The 22,314-nt window shown below is 33.2% G+C and overlaps 2 protein-coding genes across 9 annotated transcripts in view; one reads left to right on the forward strand and one right to left on the reverse strand.

The window, feature by feature from the left end:
• Positions 1-3,937: 3,937 nt before the first annotated feature.
• Surf1 (surfeit 1) lies at positions 3,938-7,200 on the forward strand. Of its 2 annotated transcripts, NM_001046863.1 has the most exon segments (5): positions 3,938-4,208; positions 5,087-5,208; positions 5,569-5,766; positions 5,858-6,031; positions 6,894-7,200. In NM_001046863.1, coding segments are annotated over 5 exon segments (885 nt in total). In that variant the 5' UTR covers positions 3,938-4,034; the 3' UTR covers positions 7,111-7,200.
• Positions 7,201-8,612: 1,412 nt separating this feature from the next.
• Positions 8,613-22,314, reverse strand: part of LOC101747133 (ankyrin repeat domain-containing protein 12) — a 33,625-nt gene continuing 19,923 nt past the window's right edge. For 2 of the 7 annotated variants that reach the window (XM_004929863.4, XM_062669413.1), the window contains 12 exons: positions 19,309-19,488; positions 18,138-18,330; positions 17,364-17,508; positions 15,424-15,643; positions 14,771-14,910; positions 12,879-12,998; positions 11,944-12,013; positions 11,627-11,772; positions 11,355-11,539; positions 10,804-10,912; positions 10,399-10,560; positions 8,613-10,296 (listed from right to left, as the gene is read on the reverse strand). In XM_004929863.4, the coding sequence (XP_004929920.1) occupies positions 10,123-10,296; positions 10,399-10,560; positions 10,804-10,912; positions 11,355-11,539; positions 11,627-11,772; positions 11,944-12,013; positions 12,879-12,998; positions 14,771-14,910; positions 15,424-15,643; positions 17,364-17,508; positions 18,138-18,330; positions 19,309-19,488 (1,844 nt within the window). In that variant the 3' untranslated portion in view covers positions 8,613-10,122. The remainder of the gene's footprint in view (positions 10,297-10,398; positions 10,561-10,803; positions 10,913-11,354; positions 11,540-11,626; positions 11,773-11,943; positions 12,014-12,878; positions 12,999-14,770; positions 14,911-15,423; positions 15,644-17,363; positions 17,509-18,137; positions 18,331-19,308; positions 19,489-22,314) is intronic. The other 5 variants (XM_012693528.4, XM_062669418.1, XM_062669420.1 and 2 more) reach the window with 3 other exon arrangements.

Below are 22,314 nucleotides of genomic sequence, written 5' to 3' on the forward strand. Positions count from 1 at the left end.
ATTTTTTATTTTTTACATGGCCGACAAGTATATGTTAAATTTAATAATAATTTATACGGTCCAAAACCCTCTTATTTGGGAGTTTGTCAAGGTGGAATACTTAGTCCATTATTGTTTATTCTGTATATTCATAAATTAAATATTGTTCTTGGTCCAGAAGTCACAAACTTACAATATGCTGATGATTTAGCTGTGTACTGCTCAGAATCTAACATGGAAATAGCAGAAAACAAATTAAACACAGCTTTAAAAAAATTAAAAGTTTACTTTAATTACTTAAAATTGGATATAAGTTTGAGTAAATCGAAAGTAGTGGTTTTTAGTAGATCTAGAAATTTATGTGCTAACTTATATTATAATGATAACTTAATCCCTATGGTAGATGAATTTAAATTTCTTGGTGTAATATTTACCAAGAATTTATCTTGGAATAAGCATGTTTATGACTTGTCAGACAGAGCTTCTAAAGCTTTCAATATTCTTAAGCCTCTTGCAAGGACATCATGGGGTGCTGACCCTAAAATTTTACTTATGTTGTACAAATCTATAGTCCGATCTCATTTTGAGTACAGCTATTTTTGTTACGCATCAAATTCCATTCTTATTAAAAAGCTTGAAATTATCCAAAACAACAGTTTGCGATTAATAACTGGTGCCATGAAAACCACACCAATAATATCTATGCAAGTAGAATGTAACGTCCCACCATTACATCTAAGATTCAAATTTTTAAAATTTAAATTTCTTCTTAAGCTCTTTGCTATTTCACATCATGCACTACTGCGAAAACTTCAGCATTCCCAAACTATTCCTTCTTCCATTAATTCCCCAAAATACCCTTTCATTCTTCTTCACTTCTCGAATTTTATGGCGTTTGTTGAGCAATATAACATTTACAAAGCAGTTGATAAATGGGCTTGTTATGAAGATACATTTGAGAGTAAATTCTGTGCTATGCGTATATCTATAAATAATGACCTTAAATCTAAAGAAGACTTTGATCAACACATAACCGAATGGCCCGATTTTCACTGTATTTATACTGACGCCTCAAAATCAGATCAAGGAGTATCACTAGCCTATTATCACAACAATATTAAGGTTGGATATGGATTTGGTTTACCACCTTCATCCAGCATTTTCACAGCAGAAGCACTTGCTATATTGCATGCCTTGAAATATATAAAAGAAGACATATGTGCCAGAAAACAGAATAAGTGGCTTATCGTCAGTGACAGTATGTCAGTTCTTTCCAACCTTCAAAATAATTGCTTTAGCAATAGAATAAACCATGTCATCTATCATATTAAAAAACTTTGGACGGATTTGCGTAACCAAAATATCACTGTTGAATTCACATGGACTCCAGCACATTGTGGAGTGGTGGGCAATGAAAAAGTTGATAATTTTGCAAAATCAATAAATAACTTGGGTGGCCAGATTAAAAATATTTCAATTCCATGGCAAGACCTAATTCCTGATATTCGTCAACAAATTAATAAAGATTGGCTCGAAAATAGAAGGCATATAAATGAAACCAAAGGTAAATGGTATGCTGAAATAAATAATGAAATCGGTATTAAACCCTGGTTCGCTAGGAGCAAATATTTCTGTAAAAGGAAGTTCTACACACAGATTTGTAGACTGAGATTTGGTCATTGCAAATTTAACGCTCACCTTTACCGAATGAAAATAACTTCATCACCAAATTGTAATAAATGCTCCCTAAATGAAGAACAAACTTTACATCATATTTTTTTCACATGTCCAGCTTTTAATATTCATCGCATCTTATTTATTGATAAACTGCAAGAGGTTTATAAGGATAGCATCCCGCCTTCTCTTCAAGAATTGCTTAAGTGCCCTGCAAGTTTTAGAGCAGTATATGAATACATTATCTCAACTTTCGGAGACTTATAATGGAAAACACAAATTTTGACTTTATAGTCAGATTTTCCAAGAAACACAATTGCGACAACTCTCAACCGAAACAAATGGGAAAAAAAAAAAAAAAAACTGAATAGACATTTACACGGATTTGAAAAATATTTATAAATGAAGAATACTAAAGAATGGGGTTGGCAACTGTCAAAGTGGCGCTGGTGTGCATTGTTCCCATAACATTCAATATTTGTATTGGAATTTTTGATTAAAAATTATTTTAAGCACAATGACGCGTTGTTTTGTGCCAATATGCTCAGAAATTGGAGTACATCAATTCCTGAAGGACAAGAAAATTGGAAGACTGTGATTAAAGGCCATTTGACGCGAAAAAAGTACTCCCACAAAAAGTTCGAGGTTATGTCGTAAACAATTTGTGGAATCTGACTATGAAAACATTAGTAAATACACAGGTATGCTTCTTTCTGTTAAATATTTATAATGCATGACTAGGTGTAACACACATCTTTGTTCTCTTATAAAAAAAATCCAATAATAATTAGTTAGGCACACTATTAGTTGCTAACATATTTTGCAAGTAGATTTATGCTGTAAGGAACCTTTTAACAAACACAAAATCAGACTGAAGGAAACACATTCCTCATGAGCTGTTGTTCATTATCAGCTGTTACTATTGAAAGTTCTATCTAAATCGCTGCATCCATTGCAATAACAAATATTTTGAAACTATGGTCAGGTTTCCTTGTGATAGTATATTTAAATGTTATTCTGTGTTGTAGGTGTCAAACATTAACATAAATATCTGAAGAAAGGTGCTGTACCATCTATATTTTCATGGAATATGAAACCAGTTTCTGAAGAAACAAAAAGTAGAGAAGTTATGTAATTTTAGAGAAGGAATTGTCAATAAAAATAATTAAAAATATTCCTGATTTTTTATTTCGACAAGTATGTATAGTTATAATACAGATATTTCTCATACAATGCTTCTTTGAAAATATTTTCATAAAAGATATCTAATTTATTTAACATATTATTTATAAAATTATTGTCTTTTTCAACATAAATCACTTTGATGTCCTTGTAGGTGTAAATGACCAAGTTGCAGTATGTTTTGCCTGAGCAGTATAACTGTCATTGGATTTGATAATAATATGGGCAGGTTTTTTTAGTGACAATATCCCGTTACATTGTTCTAAATAAGGCACCGTTGTTATATTTATTTCATGTTTTCTGCTAGCGTATGGACATTTCACTTCAATTATAGCTTCTTCGCCCAACACACCATCAGGAGATGCAGCAAGATATGGGCGCTCTTGGCTAATGAAAATGCCTCATGGCTCCACTAGCAAATCATATATATTAGCATATTTTGCTAGAGCATTTTTTTCATTTTGTTTCAAAATTAAAATTTTGGTCATATAGCTCTAATCTGAAAAAAGTAAAATAATATATTAGTTGGTAGGTAATGTGTGTAATATGAGCAATTCTTTTTGCACATGCTACAAGGAATAAAGTTCCTAAGGTACACAATTTAATATTATTATTATAATAGCTACCGGAAACAGTTTGAGAGAAGTTTTCTAAGTTAAAATAAAACATCAACATTGTACCTTTCGACAATATCCACTTTTTTTCTTCGTAAAGATGCAACACGTTTTCTCAACTCCTCCTTTAATTCTTTAACTATCCAGTTGGAATACATGTTGTAAAATTGTTTAGCACTACTTAGAAAGTAATAAGAACCGTATCAAAGTCACAAAATGCCAAAATATCACGAACGCAAAACACACAAAATGGCGGCTCTCTGTGACAAGGGAACAAGCTACGCTGGCGACATCTGAGAAAAGCTTTAACCGGCCAACCCCATTGGCTTTTTTGCCTTGAAATATAAAATTAAATATGAAAATATTAAACTTAAGAATTGGCTGTATGGCTTAGTTCCATTGCCTTTCTCTTCGAGAAAAACCTTACTACTACTACTTTCTCTGAATACTTACCTACTTATCTATTATCCTAATCTGTGATACATATAGGTACCTACTTAAAAGTATATAATCTATGCTACCTACCTACTACCTACATAAATAAATCACTTGGTAGGTTACAAAAAAGAAGGAAGTAGATACAGAATGTTTAACAATATTTTTAAAATATCGCGAAATTTAAATATCATTTCCAATACTTTTATTAAAAAAGGATCTGTCAGTAATGTGAGATTTAATACGAATATTGCAAATATTATGCGATCACAGAAGGTCAAAAGAAAAGAAGAACCGACTGAAATATACAAATGGATCTTACTGGTAAGGTTAAAAAGATATGATTTTATTCAATTTTGAGTTCGATTTTAGGCTTTCATCTTACAAACCAGAGTAAGCAGGTCTAAGAACTGTTAAAAAATGTAAGTACATCATTTTTCTTCTCAGGAGGATCATCATTAAATTAAAATGACTAAATAATACTTAAAGGGCGTTTATAAATAAAGGAATGATGAAAAATGTCCTATAAAATCTCGTACTTACAAAAAAATTATCCTCAAAGCATGTAAAAAAAAAAAATAAGGATGATTTAAAATGAGAAATATGTGCTGTCTCATTGAGAAGAATATATTGACATTCATCAACTCACCTCAAATAAGTAAACGTAAAAACGCATGATTATATGTAAAATGAATATATATAAAAGTTGCCTAAAGATATCAACAAAATTTTATTTGATGTTGATTAATTCAAATTTGGCAAATAGCATCTTACTCGAGCATCTTTAACAACAAAGTAGTTGAAACATCAGAAGTGTATGAATGAAAATGAAAAAAGAAACATGAGATAAAATAGTAAAAAAATCTTGATGGTATATTATTTTTTTATCATGTTTAGTTCTATAGAAAATTCTGTCTATTAATTTGGCCCTGGTTGTAATGAAACATTAGAAATTGTAAAGGAAAAAATAAACATCAAATCAAACAGTAAAACAGTCTTGTAAAGTCTCTTTGGCCTTATTTTCTGTGTAATTTATGTTGAAGATAAAAAGATGACTATAACTAATGTTGATGAATCATGAACATTTGTATTAATTTTTGTAACACTTATTAAGCTATTACATATTTTCTAATCAATATAATATATGTAGATAATATATCACACATGCATATATTTATTTTTAAAATTTTCTTTCATTCCAGATGATACCAGTTACTTCCTTTACTCTTGGTTCATGGCAAGTGTACAGATGGCAATGGAAGCTGGGGCTCATTGACATGATGCAAGCTAAATCCAATGCTGTCCCAATCGACATGCCAAAAGAGTATGCTGATTTCCAATAATGAATTTAACTTTTACTTTCTGTAAAATTATGTTTGCCTTCACAGCATTTCTGATTTTTTTAAGTATTACCAGAATTCATAGACACTGCAATATGAATGCAGCGACACACCATGATATAACATCAAAATTTAAGGTGTATTGTATCTACTACTACTATGGGTACCTTTCTGCACTTGTAGTTGATACCTACTTTCATGCTAACTCACTCCCATAATATAGATTGTATGCTAAATTAGAAACATTGTGAGTTTGATTTCATTAAATTTTGAGATGCTCAAACAATTATTATATTTATCTAGAATTATATTAATATATCTAATGAAAAATTGTGTTTCTCAAGCTTTTCAGAATTAGAAAAAATGGAATATTTACCAGTGAAAGTAAAAGGAGAATTTTTGCATGAAAAAGAGATATTAATAGGTCCTAGAGCACTCATAGAAGAGAGTTCTATCACCAATAGAGTTGGTTCACTTGTATCTGACCCGAAAAAAAACCAAGGGTGGTTGGTGATCACTCCGTTTAAGTTAGCTGACACAGGGTATTACCAAAATGAATGAAATACAATAATACTATTATAAACAATATGTTAAAAATTGAATTTTTTAATTATCACATTTTGTTAATTTCAGAGAAGTCATCTTGATAAACAGAGGTTGGATTCATCAAAATTTAAGGCCTAAAGAAAAGCGAGAGCCATCTTTAATAAAGGGTCCTGTTGAGCTAACTGGTGTTGTAAGGTTAACAGAGAAAAGAGCTCCTTTCATGCCTAAAAATAATCCAGAAAAAGGCTCATGGTTTTACAGGTTGAAATTTTTTTATTCAATGGCCTAACTCATGCCTCATGACAACTCTTTGTGGAAAAGCCTTCTTTATTGCCAATAATGAACGACAAGCTTGCAGTCCATCTGATTTTAAATCTGCAGTTCATTTGTACATATTTGAAACTATGAAATTGTTTTTTTTTGAGAAGTTTAAAAAAAAAAGCAAATTGAATAAATATTTATTCAGCTTATAAAAAAAATTGAATTTTGTCTGAATAGGTTAAATTATGTGCAAGAATGTTCATAATTAATAGTTTTGGATATTTCTGCTCTGATCTACGATTACTATATTATGATAATAGTAGTCCTCTGAAGAATTGTTTTAAATGATTCAGTTCTGATTGAACATGTAACTGGCAAAGTAGTTTAGTTAACCATAAATATATGGTAACTTTGCAAGTAGAACAATTTATAGTTATTATGTGGATGAATGGCTTCACTTTATATACAGCGCATTTTCAGAGAACTATCATCCTAGTATTGGAATGTCTCATCAGCCTTAACTATACTAAGGCATGTATTTCAAAGGATGGTTGAAGAGTCCTTAGATTTAGGGAATGAGCTGTTTTGCTAAGTTTTTGTCTTTGTTGGTGTTCATGAGTGACAGTAACTAGGATCTGGTGAGCCGTAAGTTAGTCTGTCATCAAAGGCATTAATAATGTTATGAATATTTTCATCATGATCACTTGTTGAAGGCAGAGTATAATTGTGAACATTTAAAATATTTGTACTCACACGCCCATATACTGACGTTTTGATAATACAATAAAAATATAATATGTACATATTATTATGTTTAATCTGGCAAAATGATTGATCTTCATTGTTTTATTTTTATTTTCAGAGATTTGGATCAGATGAGTGCTCATATTGGATGTTTGCCGATTTGGTTGGATGCAAAAGGTATCCCAGACCCACCTACTGGTTGGCCGATCCCAAATCAAACCAGAGTAACATTGCGGAATGAACACTTTTCGTACATTGTCACATGGTATTCTTTGTTTGCATTTACTAGTATTATGTGGCATCGTTTCTTCATTAGAAAGTTACCATTATTGTAAATAAAGACAAAAAGTTTAATAGGTTTAGAGCATTATTAATTTTAATGTTACTTAAGTCAAGCACTAAATAAAATTGTTATTTTATTTCAATTATTTATTCAATTTCAATTCAAACCTAGTTTACAAAAAAATACATAAAATCATATTAGTGATGTTACGGCCATTCGCACGTCTTTTATATTCACATTCGCGACCGTTTTTTTTATTACTTAGATGGGTGGACGAGCTCACAGCCCACCAGGTGTTAAGTGGTTACTGGAGCCCATAGACATCTACAACGTAAATGCGCCACCCACCTTGAGATATAAGTTCTAAGGTCTCAGTAGTTACAACGGCTGCCCCACCCTTCAAGCCGAAACGCATTACTGCTTCACGGCAGAAATAGGCGGGGCGGTGGTACCTACCCGTACGGTCTCATAAGTGGTCCTACCACCAGTGATTACGCAAATTATAATTTTTCGGGTTTGATTTTTATGTCACGATGTTATTCCTTCACCGTGGATCTCAATCGTGAACATTTGTTAAGTACATATTTCATCAGAAAAATTGGTACTCGCCTGCGGGATTCGAACACCGGTGCATCGCTACATACGAATGCACCGGACGTCTTATCCTTTAGGCCACGACGACTTCATTTTTTCGTTTTCGACACCGTTTTTCTCTGGTAGAATGGTGAGTTGAGATATTATATTTATTTATAGGAACGATACCTACTCGTTTTGAAACATGAAATCGCGTGCGTTCGCCGTTAAATCATAACTCGACTGGCTTATAAAAGAAACTAATGAAATTTCAACATCCATTCCTTCCATTTGAATCTGTAAACTTATATAATTTCTTGTTCTTTAAGAAAAAAAAGTTATTTAGCACTTACCATTTATCTATGACCCTGTGATAACAATTTGTCCTTCGCAATTACGTAACCTTTTTGTTTTCGTCCCTCGTTTGGATGGATTTTACTTACAATAGGTATGTAAGGTATAGTATGGTCGAAACTAGAAGATGAGCTGAATATTTATCTGCAGAAAATGTGTAACATTTTATAGAATTATCTCGCTTTGCAAAATCTCCAATTGGTTATGATATACGGACATTAAGGGTAGGTCAAGATAATTTTAGTGTCTCAGATGCCCACTCTAGTACCCAGACAACAATGGGCCAATTTTCCTATAAGTATCAAAGACAAAAAAATATTTTGTATTAATAGGATATTATTTACAAAATTATTTAACCTTCCTGATCGCAGCTCTCTTAATGCTACAGAAACCATCTCATTACAACTAACCAAAAGAGCAAACAATATGAACCATTTAAATAAAAAAGATATTGGGTTGGGTTTTATTTGAAATATCTTTTGTTCTTACGAATTTGGCGCAAAAGGGACATCTAGCAATCTCCTATACCCCTATCCGTAACGTCTGTGGCTTACTAATAACGGCATATATAGGCAAGAGTTTAACCAAAGATGTATTTTTGTGGATATCACTAGAATTAAAAAACACTTGATTTGAGATCTTTTATTTCAATTTAAAATAAATGAAATAATATTAAATAATTTACAAAAGAATGTCACAAACATATGTTTTTATAACAAAAACAGACTATATTAGAATATATATTTTAAATACACTAAAGAATGGGTTACACTTCTAGTCAATAAATGGCTAACAATTACATTTAAAATACTTTAACGTATGTATCGTTGTTATACTGAATTATAAAATTTTCAAGTAATTTAAAAAGTTAAAATTTGGGACTTAAGACTTAGCATGCCTTTACAATTCGACATTCATAATGATTATGGGTTTACAAGAGGTAGTTTTCAGTTGACATTAATGAGTAACTACTCAAGAAAACAAATCATGACAAATTATTATGAAAGCACGGTTGTATCTTGGAGACACTAATAAAATCTGATAATTGTTTTCAGAGTACATTTTAGTAGTATTTTCAGAAGAAGACGCTTTCGTTAATTCAAGTAGAAATACGACTTTAACACGCAAGTTATTCAATCTTTTTAGATCGACTCGTGCGAATCCTCACATGTGGTGTGACTACGATACTAATTTACAACAACTAAATGCCTATACACTACTAGCCTATCTTTAGACAAAGATGCTCTTGGCTGGGCCTTTGCTTGCCCACCTGTCCTGGTGAAACGGGAGAGGCCTCTGAGCAACCAGTAATCCCTTAAAAAAAAAAAAAAACAATGATGCTGTAAAAACCTATTAGTCTAAATTATAGTATGGAGTTTGATAAAAAGAGGCGTTAAATAAATCATTGTTGAAAATGTAGTATAAAATATTTGATATTTTTTTTAATATATAGATACGTCATATAAAATAATTATGTAAATTGACTAAGTAAAATATTAAATTACGTTAATTAGAAATATAATTACGTGTAAAATATACATTTCTAATATTAATACAGAAGGATAATCAAAACATAACGTAATTACAAAAACAAATGTAAAACAAGAATTGTTATGTATAAATTTATAGGATTAGAGAGCATGTCTAAAATGAATAAATAATAAAATTTCTTGACCTGTTAACGTATTACTTGAAAATTTCCGTTTTAAACAGAAGTATTTTACTTTATAAAATCTTTTTTTTTTTAAATATATATACGCTTCTTCTAATGTAGATAATAAGCCCTTTTCAAGTTGCGACTTTTTTAAATCATATAAAATTGTCAAGGAATAAATGTCAAGTAACGAAATTATCCAAATAACAAACGAATTATTGTTTCTCCTTATTACAAGTAGTCACTTTTTAAACTTAAGAATAAAAATCATACATGATATAATAGAAACATTTTCAGACATCGTGAAGTAAGGACGCAAGAAAAATTTAGTTATTAGTCTTAATAATCCAATTTTGTAGTTCCGCTTGATTGTCATTACCAATTGGTGCTTAACTTGATAGATTAAATCAGAATGAAAATGTTAGCATTTAATGAGAAGATTTATGCTAACTTTATATAAACACAGGCAATCTAACTCAAAATTCAAGCGGGCAAGTCAAAATTTGATACATGTATTTGTGGTACATGGGTAGTATCAATTTTGGGTATAGTCTTAAAATCGCAGAGGCCCAGCTCCTTCAATTTCCACTCCCAACCCATGGTTTGTACTGCATGTAGTGTTTGAGCCTCGGTGTGCTGACGTCGAAGCATTCCCTCCTATTTATAAAAAATAAATAAATCAAGAGTTAGTAAAAATAGCTTCTTTTAAAAATTCCTTTTGAATTTATTTGTAAATACACGTGTATTGGAAACACTCACTTTAATTTTTTCCCATTTGTCATCCACCTCTTGAAGCCAAGAGTTAATCTGCCTTCCGTTGCAACGTGAGCGCTGCGCATTTCGTTTCTCTTCCTGCTCTGGAGCTAGCACGTTGTAAACTTCTCTGTCACGAAGAATCGTACAAACAGAGAAGGGCAGGGACTGTCGAATAATAAACTACTACAGAATTTATTTACACAATTGGGTGCAACTTGAATAAACTACAGGTTCACTGATATTTCTTTTTATAAAAAGCTAAGCATAAATATCATTGATGAAATCAAAAACTTTATATTTTTTATATCATGATTCATTATATTTTTCAGCACGTGTTTTATTTAATTTTGTCGCCTCTTGAATTTTAAACATAATATCAGTCACCTGTCCAATTAGGATTGCAATTACCTGATTAGCTACGGCGCGTTCAGCGCGCCCGTGCACTCGAAGTATTTCTTGTTCAACTGCCAGCACAAGCTTTTCTTTTTCAACCAGATGTTGTATCCGTAAACGATGCCTTACAAACGAGATTATATTAATAAAAAAACATTTAGTTGGCAAGTAATCCTACATATAAGATGACAAATCTTCAAAAAGCCCCCAAACTATTATGTATAATCAACATATAAAATACAATTAAACAAACATGGTTTCATCAAGATGTCTATTAAATAAATCCGATATGCTACTTCCAAAACATTACCACTACCACAGTTTCCACATTCCACATCATGGTTCAGTTGTATGTCGAATACTACATAAGAACAGTCTACTTTCCATATAACTCCTATAATTTCCTTGTGTCTACGCATACGCCGCCATCTTGGTTATTTATGACATGGAAGATTAATGCTAATACATTGCAATTGGACTTCAACTGAATGTCTCAATATGGATGGGAACAGTAATCCACTAATCGTTTACTACTAATAAAAATGTACATAAAATACTGTGTGCACCTTTCTTTCTCCTGAGTCATAAATTCATTTATCATTTGAGGTGGCAAATTGTGTGGTATCTCGATTTGTGGCTCAGGATTGACATTCCTTTGTAGGGTGTATGTACAACGATTCATCAGATATTTATTGAAATCTTTTGGAGGTTTTGGTTTGACTGGAAACAAACCACGTTGACGGTGATGAATCTGTGAGCAAAAAGAAACTTTTTATATTTCTATCTAGTGAAATAGAGTTTTTTACCATACAACCCTACATTGAATCTAATAATATACCTGTTTCCGTATATGTATGTACATCTGATACGGGTTGCTGTGTGTGATATTATGACTGAGGGAGCTGGCTTCTTGTGTGGAATCGCTTTTCGATTCTCGCGAATGATCCTTGGAGGATTTTAGTTTTCTTTTTCTTGGATGCAACTCTAAACAGGAAGAAGAGTGGTTGATCAATATATACTATATACATAAAAACGTAGTTAATTTATTCGATCGTTATGATTATTATTTCCTTTGGCTTAATTTTGATGATTATATCACTTTCAGAAATACTAAATATAGTGGTATTTATCCGCTTCGATATTACGAAAACTTACCCAATTTGGTTTTGCCTTGTTCCGATCTACTGGAGCCACTCGATGTAGAAACAGTGTGATCATCGTGACTCTAAAAAATGAATATTAATGCTCTTCAATTGTACATGTTCTTTTAAAATTTAACTATGAATTCTCTGTTTAGAATCATTGCATAAATCAAGAACACTTATTTTAATGTGAATATTGGTCTAGAGACAGACCTAAATTCAACAAAATGTGCTAGTTTGGAACAAGTATCTTCTGGGTGTATTTTATTCAGAATTTCGCCGATTTAGAAATAAATACTATCAATACTTTTAAATTATTTATAGAATTGCTCAACGATCCGAAGTTTTTTTCATTTTAGTTGACAAATAATTAAATGACTGTAATGACACTAACTGTAAGAGTAGAAAATAATCTCAAATGACTCCTACCATTCTTTTTATTTTTTTAAGTATGGCAATTGATGGGATTATTGCCAGTGTCAAGTTTTTAAAATCTTCAATTATTACATATATTCATACTCTGTTACATGAAAAATTAAATGGTGTGAAATGAGAAGTTGATTTATTTAATACTAATTTATTATCAATTGGGATGAAATTAAATGAAATGAAATAAGACGGGATGAAATTAAATCTCATTAAAATAGTGGTTATTTAAGCCTTCAGTGGACTGGAAGAATCCGAGATGCTACGGCCAGCGGTTTTATTCCCACATGCGTGCACTTTCATAAATGCTAAAACAGTTAACAAGCCACCGTTATTACAAGTTCAAAACCTGAATAAACGCTAATATAACAAAATAAAACAATCCAGAAAACTTTGCTTTTCGTGTTCCCGCCAAAAAAATCTTATGCGTTCGTACAACCCTTAGTTGCATAGCATCATTAAAACCAAGGCGAGCTAGACTGGTTTTACATTTTATATCAATAAAACATTAAAAAAACTTACAGAAGGCGGTGGACTTTTGTTCGTGTTTAATTGGTTTTGTCCAGCGCCAACGTGCGGTGACGTCCTCTCTTTGTCTTTGTCGTCATTGGTTCTATGCGAACGCAGCACTCTCTGCCCGGCCTTACAAACAAGACATTTGTTTTATCTTGAGATTATGTTTACCTGACTTAGACGCGTCATTTTACTCCATTTCGCATGCTACGTAATTAAAAAATACTATTCGAATATTTTTGCTATGCAATGTCTCATATTTGAATCGATAATAAAGCGTCCTAATCAGGTAAAGTGTTTACAACATTTAATAACAGAGTACAAGAATATAAACTGAAAGGAATACACAGTAAAAAGGCACATTTACCTAAATCTTTGAGTTCATTATGATCGCTTTTTGTTCATAGTTATTTATAGTTCAATTATTTTGAATAAATAAAAATTAGTTTGCCAGACCAAAAATTAGTTATAAAATATATTTTTACGACTTTTTAATATTATATTAGATCATAATTTACTCTGAAGATACTAGAAAAAAGAATAACATAGAACATCGAGGGCTCAAAAAAATAAAATAAAAACAGACTGAAAAATCAAATCAACTCATTAATACAACACTTATAGTTTGTTATTAATCCACAAAAAAATAATGTTTTTCATAAAGATGCGGATTAGATCTCTTACATATGTGGTAGACTTCCTTGGCCACGTTAACTGAAACGTGCGAAATGTCGGAAATTGTAAAAATAGTTGTACCCAACTTAATTATTAAGATAATTTAACATTAGGGGGAGAACAAATGTCGCGCGATGGTTTTTGAAATTCAATTTCATCAAAACACATTAAATCTTTAACTGCTTGATGCTAATAAAATTGATTTTTATTTATTATAATTTAATAGTATATTGTGACATTAATTGTATACAATGAAATACTGTAAACTAAACAACCATCGTTATTGAATTAATAAGAATATAATATTTAGGGATAGTGTAAATCAAATATACATCTAAGTATTGTTTTAGTACCGACCTTGACGTATGGCTGCGAGGCCTGGGCATAAAGTAAAACGAATATGCATTAAAACTGCGTTCAGTTCAAATCTTAACGTAAAGTTTATGATCAAGCAAAATAATGAAGTAATCTAATGAGTATGAGGTGAATTTCAATGTGCTTTGTTAGTTACACATTAACGTTATATTTGACGTAATAATATGATCTATCAGAATAAGAACAATGTCAATAAATTGAATCAATAACGAGTAACCTATTGTGATTATTTCATAAACCGTATATGTATATACTATATATGTACACACATAATATACATACATATGCATATATACATAATACAAATTTTAATTAATCTGGTGAAATAATTAGGATTAAATGAATATAGAGATGTTTCACATTTTTTTTTGTTTCATTTTGTATACATATAATAATATGTTTCTCCAAAAAATACCATTGAAATATGTATGTATACCTATTGTATAAAAAAATCATCGATTTGAATTGTAAAATAACAAAAGTTAATATTTTATAGTTAAGAAGCGATGGATTAGTAAATACGTCGATTTTATCGAGCTTGTCCCATCCAACACATCCCAGACTCAGACCGCTATCTTATTGCCAATAAAATCATAAAACTTATCGGATGCACAGATAATTATGTTATTTAAAAACCAATCAGCTCCACCACCATAGCTTTTCGTTTCAGAACTGTTTTTTTTAATTTGCCCCTGTTTTGTATTTTCGATGAATCTATTCATTATAGATTAAATGAGTAACATCCCTATTTGTGACTCTTGCTATTATATTATTATGTAACATGATTTATGGAACTTTAACGGGAGGATGATTTAAATCGTTTTAGCTGATGATGTTAAACATGAACCAACCTTCCCGCCTTCTATTGTTCTTTTGTCGTCCGAATTTCCGTCCGAGCTGTCCGATGTCTGTCCCGTGTCGGTGCTTGTGCACGGGATTACGTATGGCAGGGTTGACACACTACCCCGACCTTTCCCGCTTCCCCTTTGACCTGTACACCCAAAAGTAACGACGAGACAAATTCTAAAAGTACTGATAAAAGCAGGAAGTGCATAATATAATGTGACATTTTTAGGTCCCGAATAACCAGGATGAAGAATTTTGTCACTATTGTATGTTCCATTACATTAGGTTATCATCCAAAAGTTTTTTTTATTGCTTAGATTGGTGGACGAGCTCACAGCCCAACTGGTGTTAAGTGGTTACTGAAGCCCATAGACATCCACAACGTAAATGCCGCCACCCATCTTGAGATATGAGTTTTAAGGTCTCAGTAGTTACAACGGCTGCCCCACCCTTCAAACTGAAACGCATTACTGCTTCACGGCAGAAATAGGCAGGGTGATGGTACCTACCCGTGCGGACTCACAAGAGGTCCTACCACCAGCAAAAAGAAATTATCCCTCAAATTATTAAGAAGTGAGGTTATTATACTAGATATAGTAATCAATGAGTGAATGAATAAATGATGAGAATGATTAAAAACCAAAAATACACTACCAACCTTCGCCTTCTTGTTCGTTTCTACCGCCAGAGCCCCCGGCGCCACCCGGTATCACGATCTTGAGTGGAGGAACTTTAGGCCCTGATGATTCTTGCGTTTTCTGATCGTCCGTGTCTTCACTATTATCTTTACTACTATGTGGCTTTGGACTTGCCACTGGACTTTTTCTATCTTGCTTGTTTTGCGATCCCGATCCACCTTTGGAGCTTGAGGACTTATTCTGAATATAATATAATTAATTATTGTTACAAGGATTGTGTGGGAGCCGTTTCCGAATCCTAAGCCTACGGGGGTGACAATAATATTTTCAGAAAAAAATATATTACTGTTTTTCAAAATAATGCACAATTCAAGCATTGTTCCAGACGATAAAACTGGAAAAAGAGGGGGTTTCACTGTTCTTCTCTCACTCTCTTCTCTTTCATTATTTTTTAATACGGTGTAACTGCTTCTTCAACGTCTTGAAATCAGATTCCTCAGGTCTTTTGTTTTGTTTTTGGAAATACATAGTAGTTGCGCTGGTTTAAAACTGTTAGTTTTTGGTTTCGAAAAATAGCAACATTTAATTTGGTTTTGCAAATCCTGTCCCATCCCTCATCCCTCGCTTTACCTACCGAAGCGTGCGAGCGAGATCGTGTGGCGACATCGACTCGAGAAGAAATGTAATGGCTGAACTAGCTCGCGCGCTTCGTGTGTGTTGTAATATATTCGTAAATAAGTGAAATTGTTGGTGTTTCTCATCGCGTAGCGGTGCGAGTCTGCAGTAAGGACTACATAAGGTATTGTGCATCCTTCCTTTACCGCAGAACTGCCGCTTCTTATCGTTTCTTTCCGCAGTCTGTGTCCTTCATTTGCAACGATCAAATTTCAAATATTTCGTAGTATTCGCTTATATCGCGTCTGCACATAGGAATCGCAAGGCACAAGGTCAGGACTTTTTGGCGGATAGCTCAACAATTCCACTATTAAAGTTAAATTAAAATTAAAAAATTAAGCAAAGTAGTTGTTTCTCTGGCTGAGCGTGAAGAATCATCCTGCGAAAACGCTGCTCTCGAACTTTATCCAGAACACTGGTGGCAACCAGATATTAGATTTGCATCACATCTTTTCGGAGTAGGCAGTCCGTGCGAAGAATATGGCTATCATGTTTCTCACGCTGTATCTTCTCTTCACCTTTTTTATGGATATTTTTAGTAGGAAACGCCCAGCGTGAAGATTGGCTTTCATATTCCAACAATAATCGATCATGATCGATTAATAAATCCCATGTTTCGTTGCGTATGAAGACGTCAAATTCGGTCAAATCGTGGGGTACCATCTATCTAGGGTTTCATCTTGAAACCCAATCGAAGTCGAATATAATACTGTTGCGACTTTGCGAACTAGGGCCATAGTGAAAATTAGAAAAAGCATAAAGCTAACATTTTTACGTGTTAAATTCACAATACCAGTACCACGATACCTATTCATGTTGCGACCAAATTAAAAAAAAATACTAGTTGACTAAATATATCGCTTTGAACTACAAAAAAAATTAAAAATATCCTCATCGTGCCATACTCAAACTATGTTTGAAATGTCCTTAATGGTGGGCAGCGCTTTGGTCCATGTTAATTTGCAACGGTTAGTACTTACCATTGGGTGGATCGTATGTTAGTTTGCCATCCACGGCGTGTGATGCATTTAAGCGACAATTAACAGAAACGACATTGGTCGCAATCTCAACGGCCTTTATTCCAAGAGACTAACGACTTCGATTTAATGTCTCAAGGTGAACCACAGTGTTCGCATTATCATCTCAGATAGCGACTTAACATTAGGTGGGCCGATCTATTCAGCGATGCTTATATAAAATTATTGTCTTCAAGATTTATTATGAGTCATGAACGTGTCATTAGAAGAAAACAAGAACACGGGAACTTATGATTTGTAAATAATACCTTTCCACCGGCACCTTTTCCTTGAGACTGCATTCCGCTTTTTCCTGAAGAGCCGCCACCCGATCCACCCTTGCCAGAGCCCTGTGCCCCTCCACTTTTGCCGAGTGGGGCCACGCCTGTCTTGCTTGCAGGACCAGGAGGTTTACTGTTTGTTAACATGTAAAAAATTAAGAAAAATCACAAGCATCATCCTCATCTGCTCATCGGTACTGTATCTTTGTATTATGGACAAATTTACGAATAAGATATCATTACGTCCTTCCGGAAGTATTAGTATTTTGAAGTCGAAATTCTGAGCAGTGTTCAAGATCGAAGTCTTATGGAAAGTATAGTGAAGTAGGCTTCTAAAATTATGACAGGAATACTCGAACAAAGTGGAGCGATACTGTAAGTTTGTTTTCCTTAAATGACAGTAAAAATAGAATCATTGTTGAAAAATATAGTATAAGTTTTTTTTTTCTACCTAAGCTGGGAGCCTTGAGACGCTATATCAGCGTAACCTTAATTAGTAGGTGAGCTCACGGGGCTCAAACCTGATGACGTTGCTAACACGAACCCTAGCAAGAGCCGTGCTTCGCAGAATCTACCACCGGATCGGAAACGCGACCCACTAAGAAGATCCGGCGAGAAACTCATTGGGCTGTGTCCGAGAGTTAATTTACTCGTCGAGCCCTTCGTCGCAAGCGACGGGTTCGGCGAGAACGATGACCGGGAGTTTATTGTGAAAACGATAAAGGTATTCTTTACCACGCAAAGCTATCCAATAAAACGTACCGTCCGGGTCCTCCCCTAGCAACAGGGGCTGGTTTACCCATCGGTTCTTTTTCTTCATCTTTCCTCTTCTTTCGTTTTGACACTTCATCATCAGCTCCGTCAGTTTCTTGGTTATCTTCTGCATGCTGTCGCTTATTACTCGTGATGTCGTCTTGACTGGACGACACCACGCCACTACTTAGCTGCGAACTTTCTGCGTTAGAAAAAAAACTTATATCTTTAATTTAAACTTTTCTAATAAAATTAACAATCTTTGTTAATTTACTAAATGTTGATTCGAGATTATTTATTTCAATTCTACTATAAGCAAATGATGTTTATCGTTGAGCACGATGATCAGGATAAGAAATGATAATCTTGAATCTCTGATCAAGGAAATTACCAACACTTAAAATTTATTTTATAGTTTCGTTTATATTATTACTTATATTTTACTGTGAACCAACCACAGCAAATGAATATTTCTTTGATCATAATTCATTGACATTTTTCTTTTTTTCAAGTCAACAGTGTATAAAAACGTTACAAAATGAAAAAATATTAAAACTAAGCTTATTCAAGAAAAGTATATAATATAAATTATTATGGAACAATTTTGATTTTCATAAAAATCTAACTGGTTTTTCATCACATGTGTTCCTTTTCCAGGCGACAGGAAGATCTTCGCCTCCATATTGTTTTAAGTCTTTCAATTTGTTAGTTTCTATTGTCTTTCGATTTGTTAGGTTATGAAAATTATCTCAACATTATCCATCTTATAATGAATTTATATAGTCTTATTAATTGAAAGTTCTCTTTCAACTGTCCTGCCGATACATGCCGATGCCGATCACCTTTTCAATTTACTGTATTACAGTCAACAAAAGACAATTCATATTTTCATAACGTACTCGTATTTTAGTATTTGTTGAGATTTATTTTTCGTTTAATATTCATCTATTGGATATTTTATTTTGACAAATTAAACGAGGACATGTGCAAAACATTGGTGTTCGATTTTCGAAAAACAACAAAAATAAAGTAAACTGATGATATTATTTTTACTGTCCATATCTTAATTAAAAAAGCGATGACATGACGTGGCACTTGATTAAATTAATAAAAATTAAATGTGAGTTTTCAATTGTAAGGTTCACCAAACCACACTTGAAATAGTACACTTCCGTTTTACCATCTCTGTTTTCCGTCGATCCTTTTTCTTGCGAGGTAGCATCTTTGCCTTCGAAATTTTCGCCCTGCGCTAGGGTTTCCATGTTGTTCCGCTTACTGCATTCACTGTTACCACTTGCATTGCCTTTCTTGACGTTATCATCCCTTGCGCGACTGAGGTGTGTTGCTCTCGCGTTACTATCTGTTGACAATTCGATGCGATCCCAATAAGTGTACCAAATATTAAACCCCGATGTCGCAAGCCACGCTGTCAGCATTCGTTGTCCTTATTGTCACTATGCTCAACGCAAACCTGTATAAACAAGTACAGCACAAAGCCTACGTACGTACATAAAGAAAAATTCCTCTTCTGGAATACCAATACTTTGTCGCAACAAGTAGGTAATGTGTGTTCAAAAAACGGTACAAATATGGAGCACGACATTGTATCAATTTATTAAATTAAAAATAGTTAATGCCATGTTATTATATTATGTAGAGAGGTCTTAGGATAATCATCACTAGTAAAATTTAACGATCGTCAGTAGTTTCGTATCCCAGACCGAAGTTTTCAATGATTTTAAACCATTTTCTTTCCTAAGTGCACATAAAATATAAATTTTTAGTTATTGTTGTTACGCATACGCATCGCATATATTCCTAATTTGAAGGAAAAGTTTAAAACGTTTTTAACGATCATCAGTGTGATTCTGCACATAGATAGTGTCCTTATAAAATTTCGCTGTTTATTTAAACTTGCAAAAGAGATGGACGCACAAAGATAAAATTCAGAATAATTTTATTGTGGATCTCTATAGCATGAAAATATTAAATGACGCGTGTCCTACAATTACATCCCTTTCAAATTTTGAAGTAAATGAAAGTATTTGATTGTGAAAATAAAAACTTTAAACAAATATTTTAATATAACAATTAAATTTTTAGTAACAAATAACTCATCATATTTTGGTTCCCAGAATGTGAGCGATTCTCCAAAGAACAAACTAGCAGTAAAAAAATCAGAAATTGTTACACACGCAGACATATTCAAATAATGAAATTATAAATCTACGTACTGGTTAAGCACCATTTTCCGAATCGAGTTATGGTTACGATTTATGGCATATCCGAAGACAGCTTTAATTTGTATTAAAATTCTGATAGATGGTTAACGGTTGTTGGATATTGACAACAATATACTACTTGTAGTACTTAATCAAAAGCGAGACAAAATGATCAAGACTCAAATGGTGTCTCACTTGAGTTTGATGTTGAGAAATTGACCTAAAACAGTTGGGTCAACTGAACAAAAGTGTTGTTTTGAGATTTGTATCGGTACCTTACATTGTTTCATAAAACAAATCTTATTGATAAGATATTCTAACGCAATTGCGTTGTAAAGTAACAATATTATTAAAAGTGTGTACTACTAATATTTTAAGTGCTTCATTTAAAAGATAAAGGTGTTGTTCATTGAATAACATTGATTTTCCGTATTATTACAATTAACTACTACCATAAATATAGTGTCTCCCTGCATTTCTTCCATATTCAAAGAGCGATTCGTGTACATTTCCCTAATAAAACAAAAAAATATTAAATCGGCATTTTACTTCTACTTTATTAATCTTACGATCTACAAAAATACCTAGTATTTAAACATTTTTAGTCATTTCGGTAACAAGGAGGTTTCAAATTACATTTACATGTACAGTATTGCAAATGTATGTTACATACGATATTTATTGATGATTCGGTAATTAGGCATTCCAAGGTCCAACAAATAACTTTCGAAACTCTTACCGAATTGATGACGGTGATAAAAATGCACTTGCACTTTATTTTATTTTCTTGTTTATTTAAATATTAAATTATGTTGTTCGAAGTAATAGCTCAAACTTTCCAGCGCTATTATCCAAACATAATTAGACATGTCTTAAGGTCCATTTTAGCGTGCCAAATATAAATCATTCCTCCATCACACGATGCAGCATCTGAAGATAAATGCTACTAGTCCGGTAGCCTTCGACGAAGTATGGCCCAAGTAATTATTATGCCATATGAAGTGTAAATCTCCGTTGGAAGGAGTCACTTTAAATTACAAGCGGGTCGTGCAAATGCACGTTATGCTCATTGTAGATGCTAACAACACGCGAGAACTAGCTTTCATTTGTTCACAAGATATTGACATCAGCATTTTGTATATCAGCATATCCAGTAACAGAAACAATTCGAGTTGCGTTGTCTTGCGAATGAAGATCGCGAGCCTTTTGGTCATAAAAAGGATGCGGTAGTTAAATCGCCACACGGTATTATGAACATTAGAATGCTTAACGGAATCTAGTGTAGTGGTAAGACGTCTCCTTGAAAGAATTCATTTAATTCCACAAGGGGTCCGGTGCTTCTGCGTCTTTGAGAATGCCGGGGAACACTAAATTGACCCTAAGCCCGTAATCGTCATGTGGCTGCGACCATCAGGTTGCGACTTGAAAGTGTTGTTAGGGAATAACTTTTTGAACATTCGTACAGCAGACTGACCATTGCCGCTTACCCGTAAAATCACTACTTTGTATTTAAAGGTGTTTCGTTATTTGTATTGTTTATTCTACAAATACGAGCATACGAGTATATACTCAAACTAACAGAAAGGTATTGTGGGCAGTGTGATGTTGCTGACGGAGAAACTGAGTAATGACTCGTGAGTGACATAACGAGTAGTGCGTCAGCCACCAAGACAGACGTACCTCGGGGTACTTACTACAAAGCGGACCGGCGACGACAACGCAACTCGTAAAAATTGTCGAAAGTTCTTTTATAGCTTCAGCAATTTTACTCACTCATATTTATTCGACGGTTAATTAGCATCATTTGGCGAAAAGCAGCGTCGTCATTAATTGTTGCATATTTTAGATGTCCCGAGCGTTCTTTACCGATCCCTCTAGTATTGCTACATAGTCTAGTGGCCACAGTCGCTTATGGATGTCACTAATGCCAGTAGTAATAAAGACGGTATCTAAAAGTACTTGTT

The sequence above is a fragment of the Bombyx mori genome, chromosome 1 (genome assembly GCF_030269925.1).
Source record: "Bombyx mori chromosome 1, ASM3026992v2".
Lineage (NCBI taxonomy): Eukaryota > Metazoa > Arthropoda > Insecta > Lepidoptera > Bombycidae > Bombyx > Bombyx mori.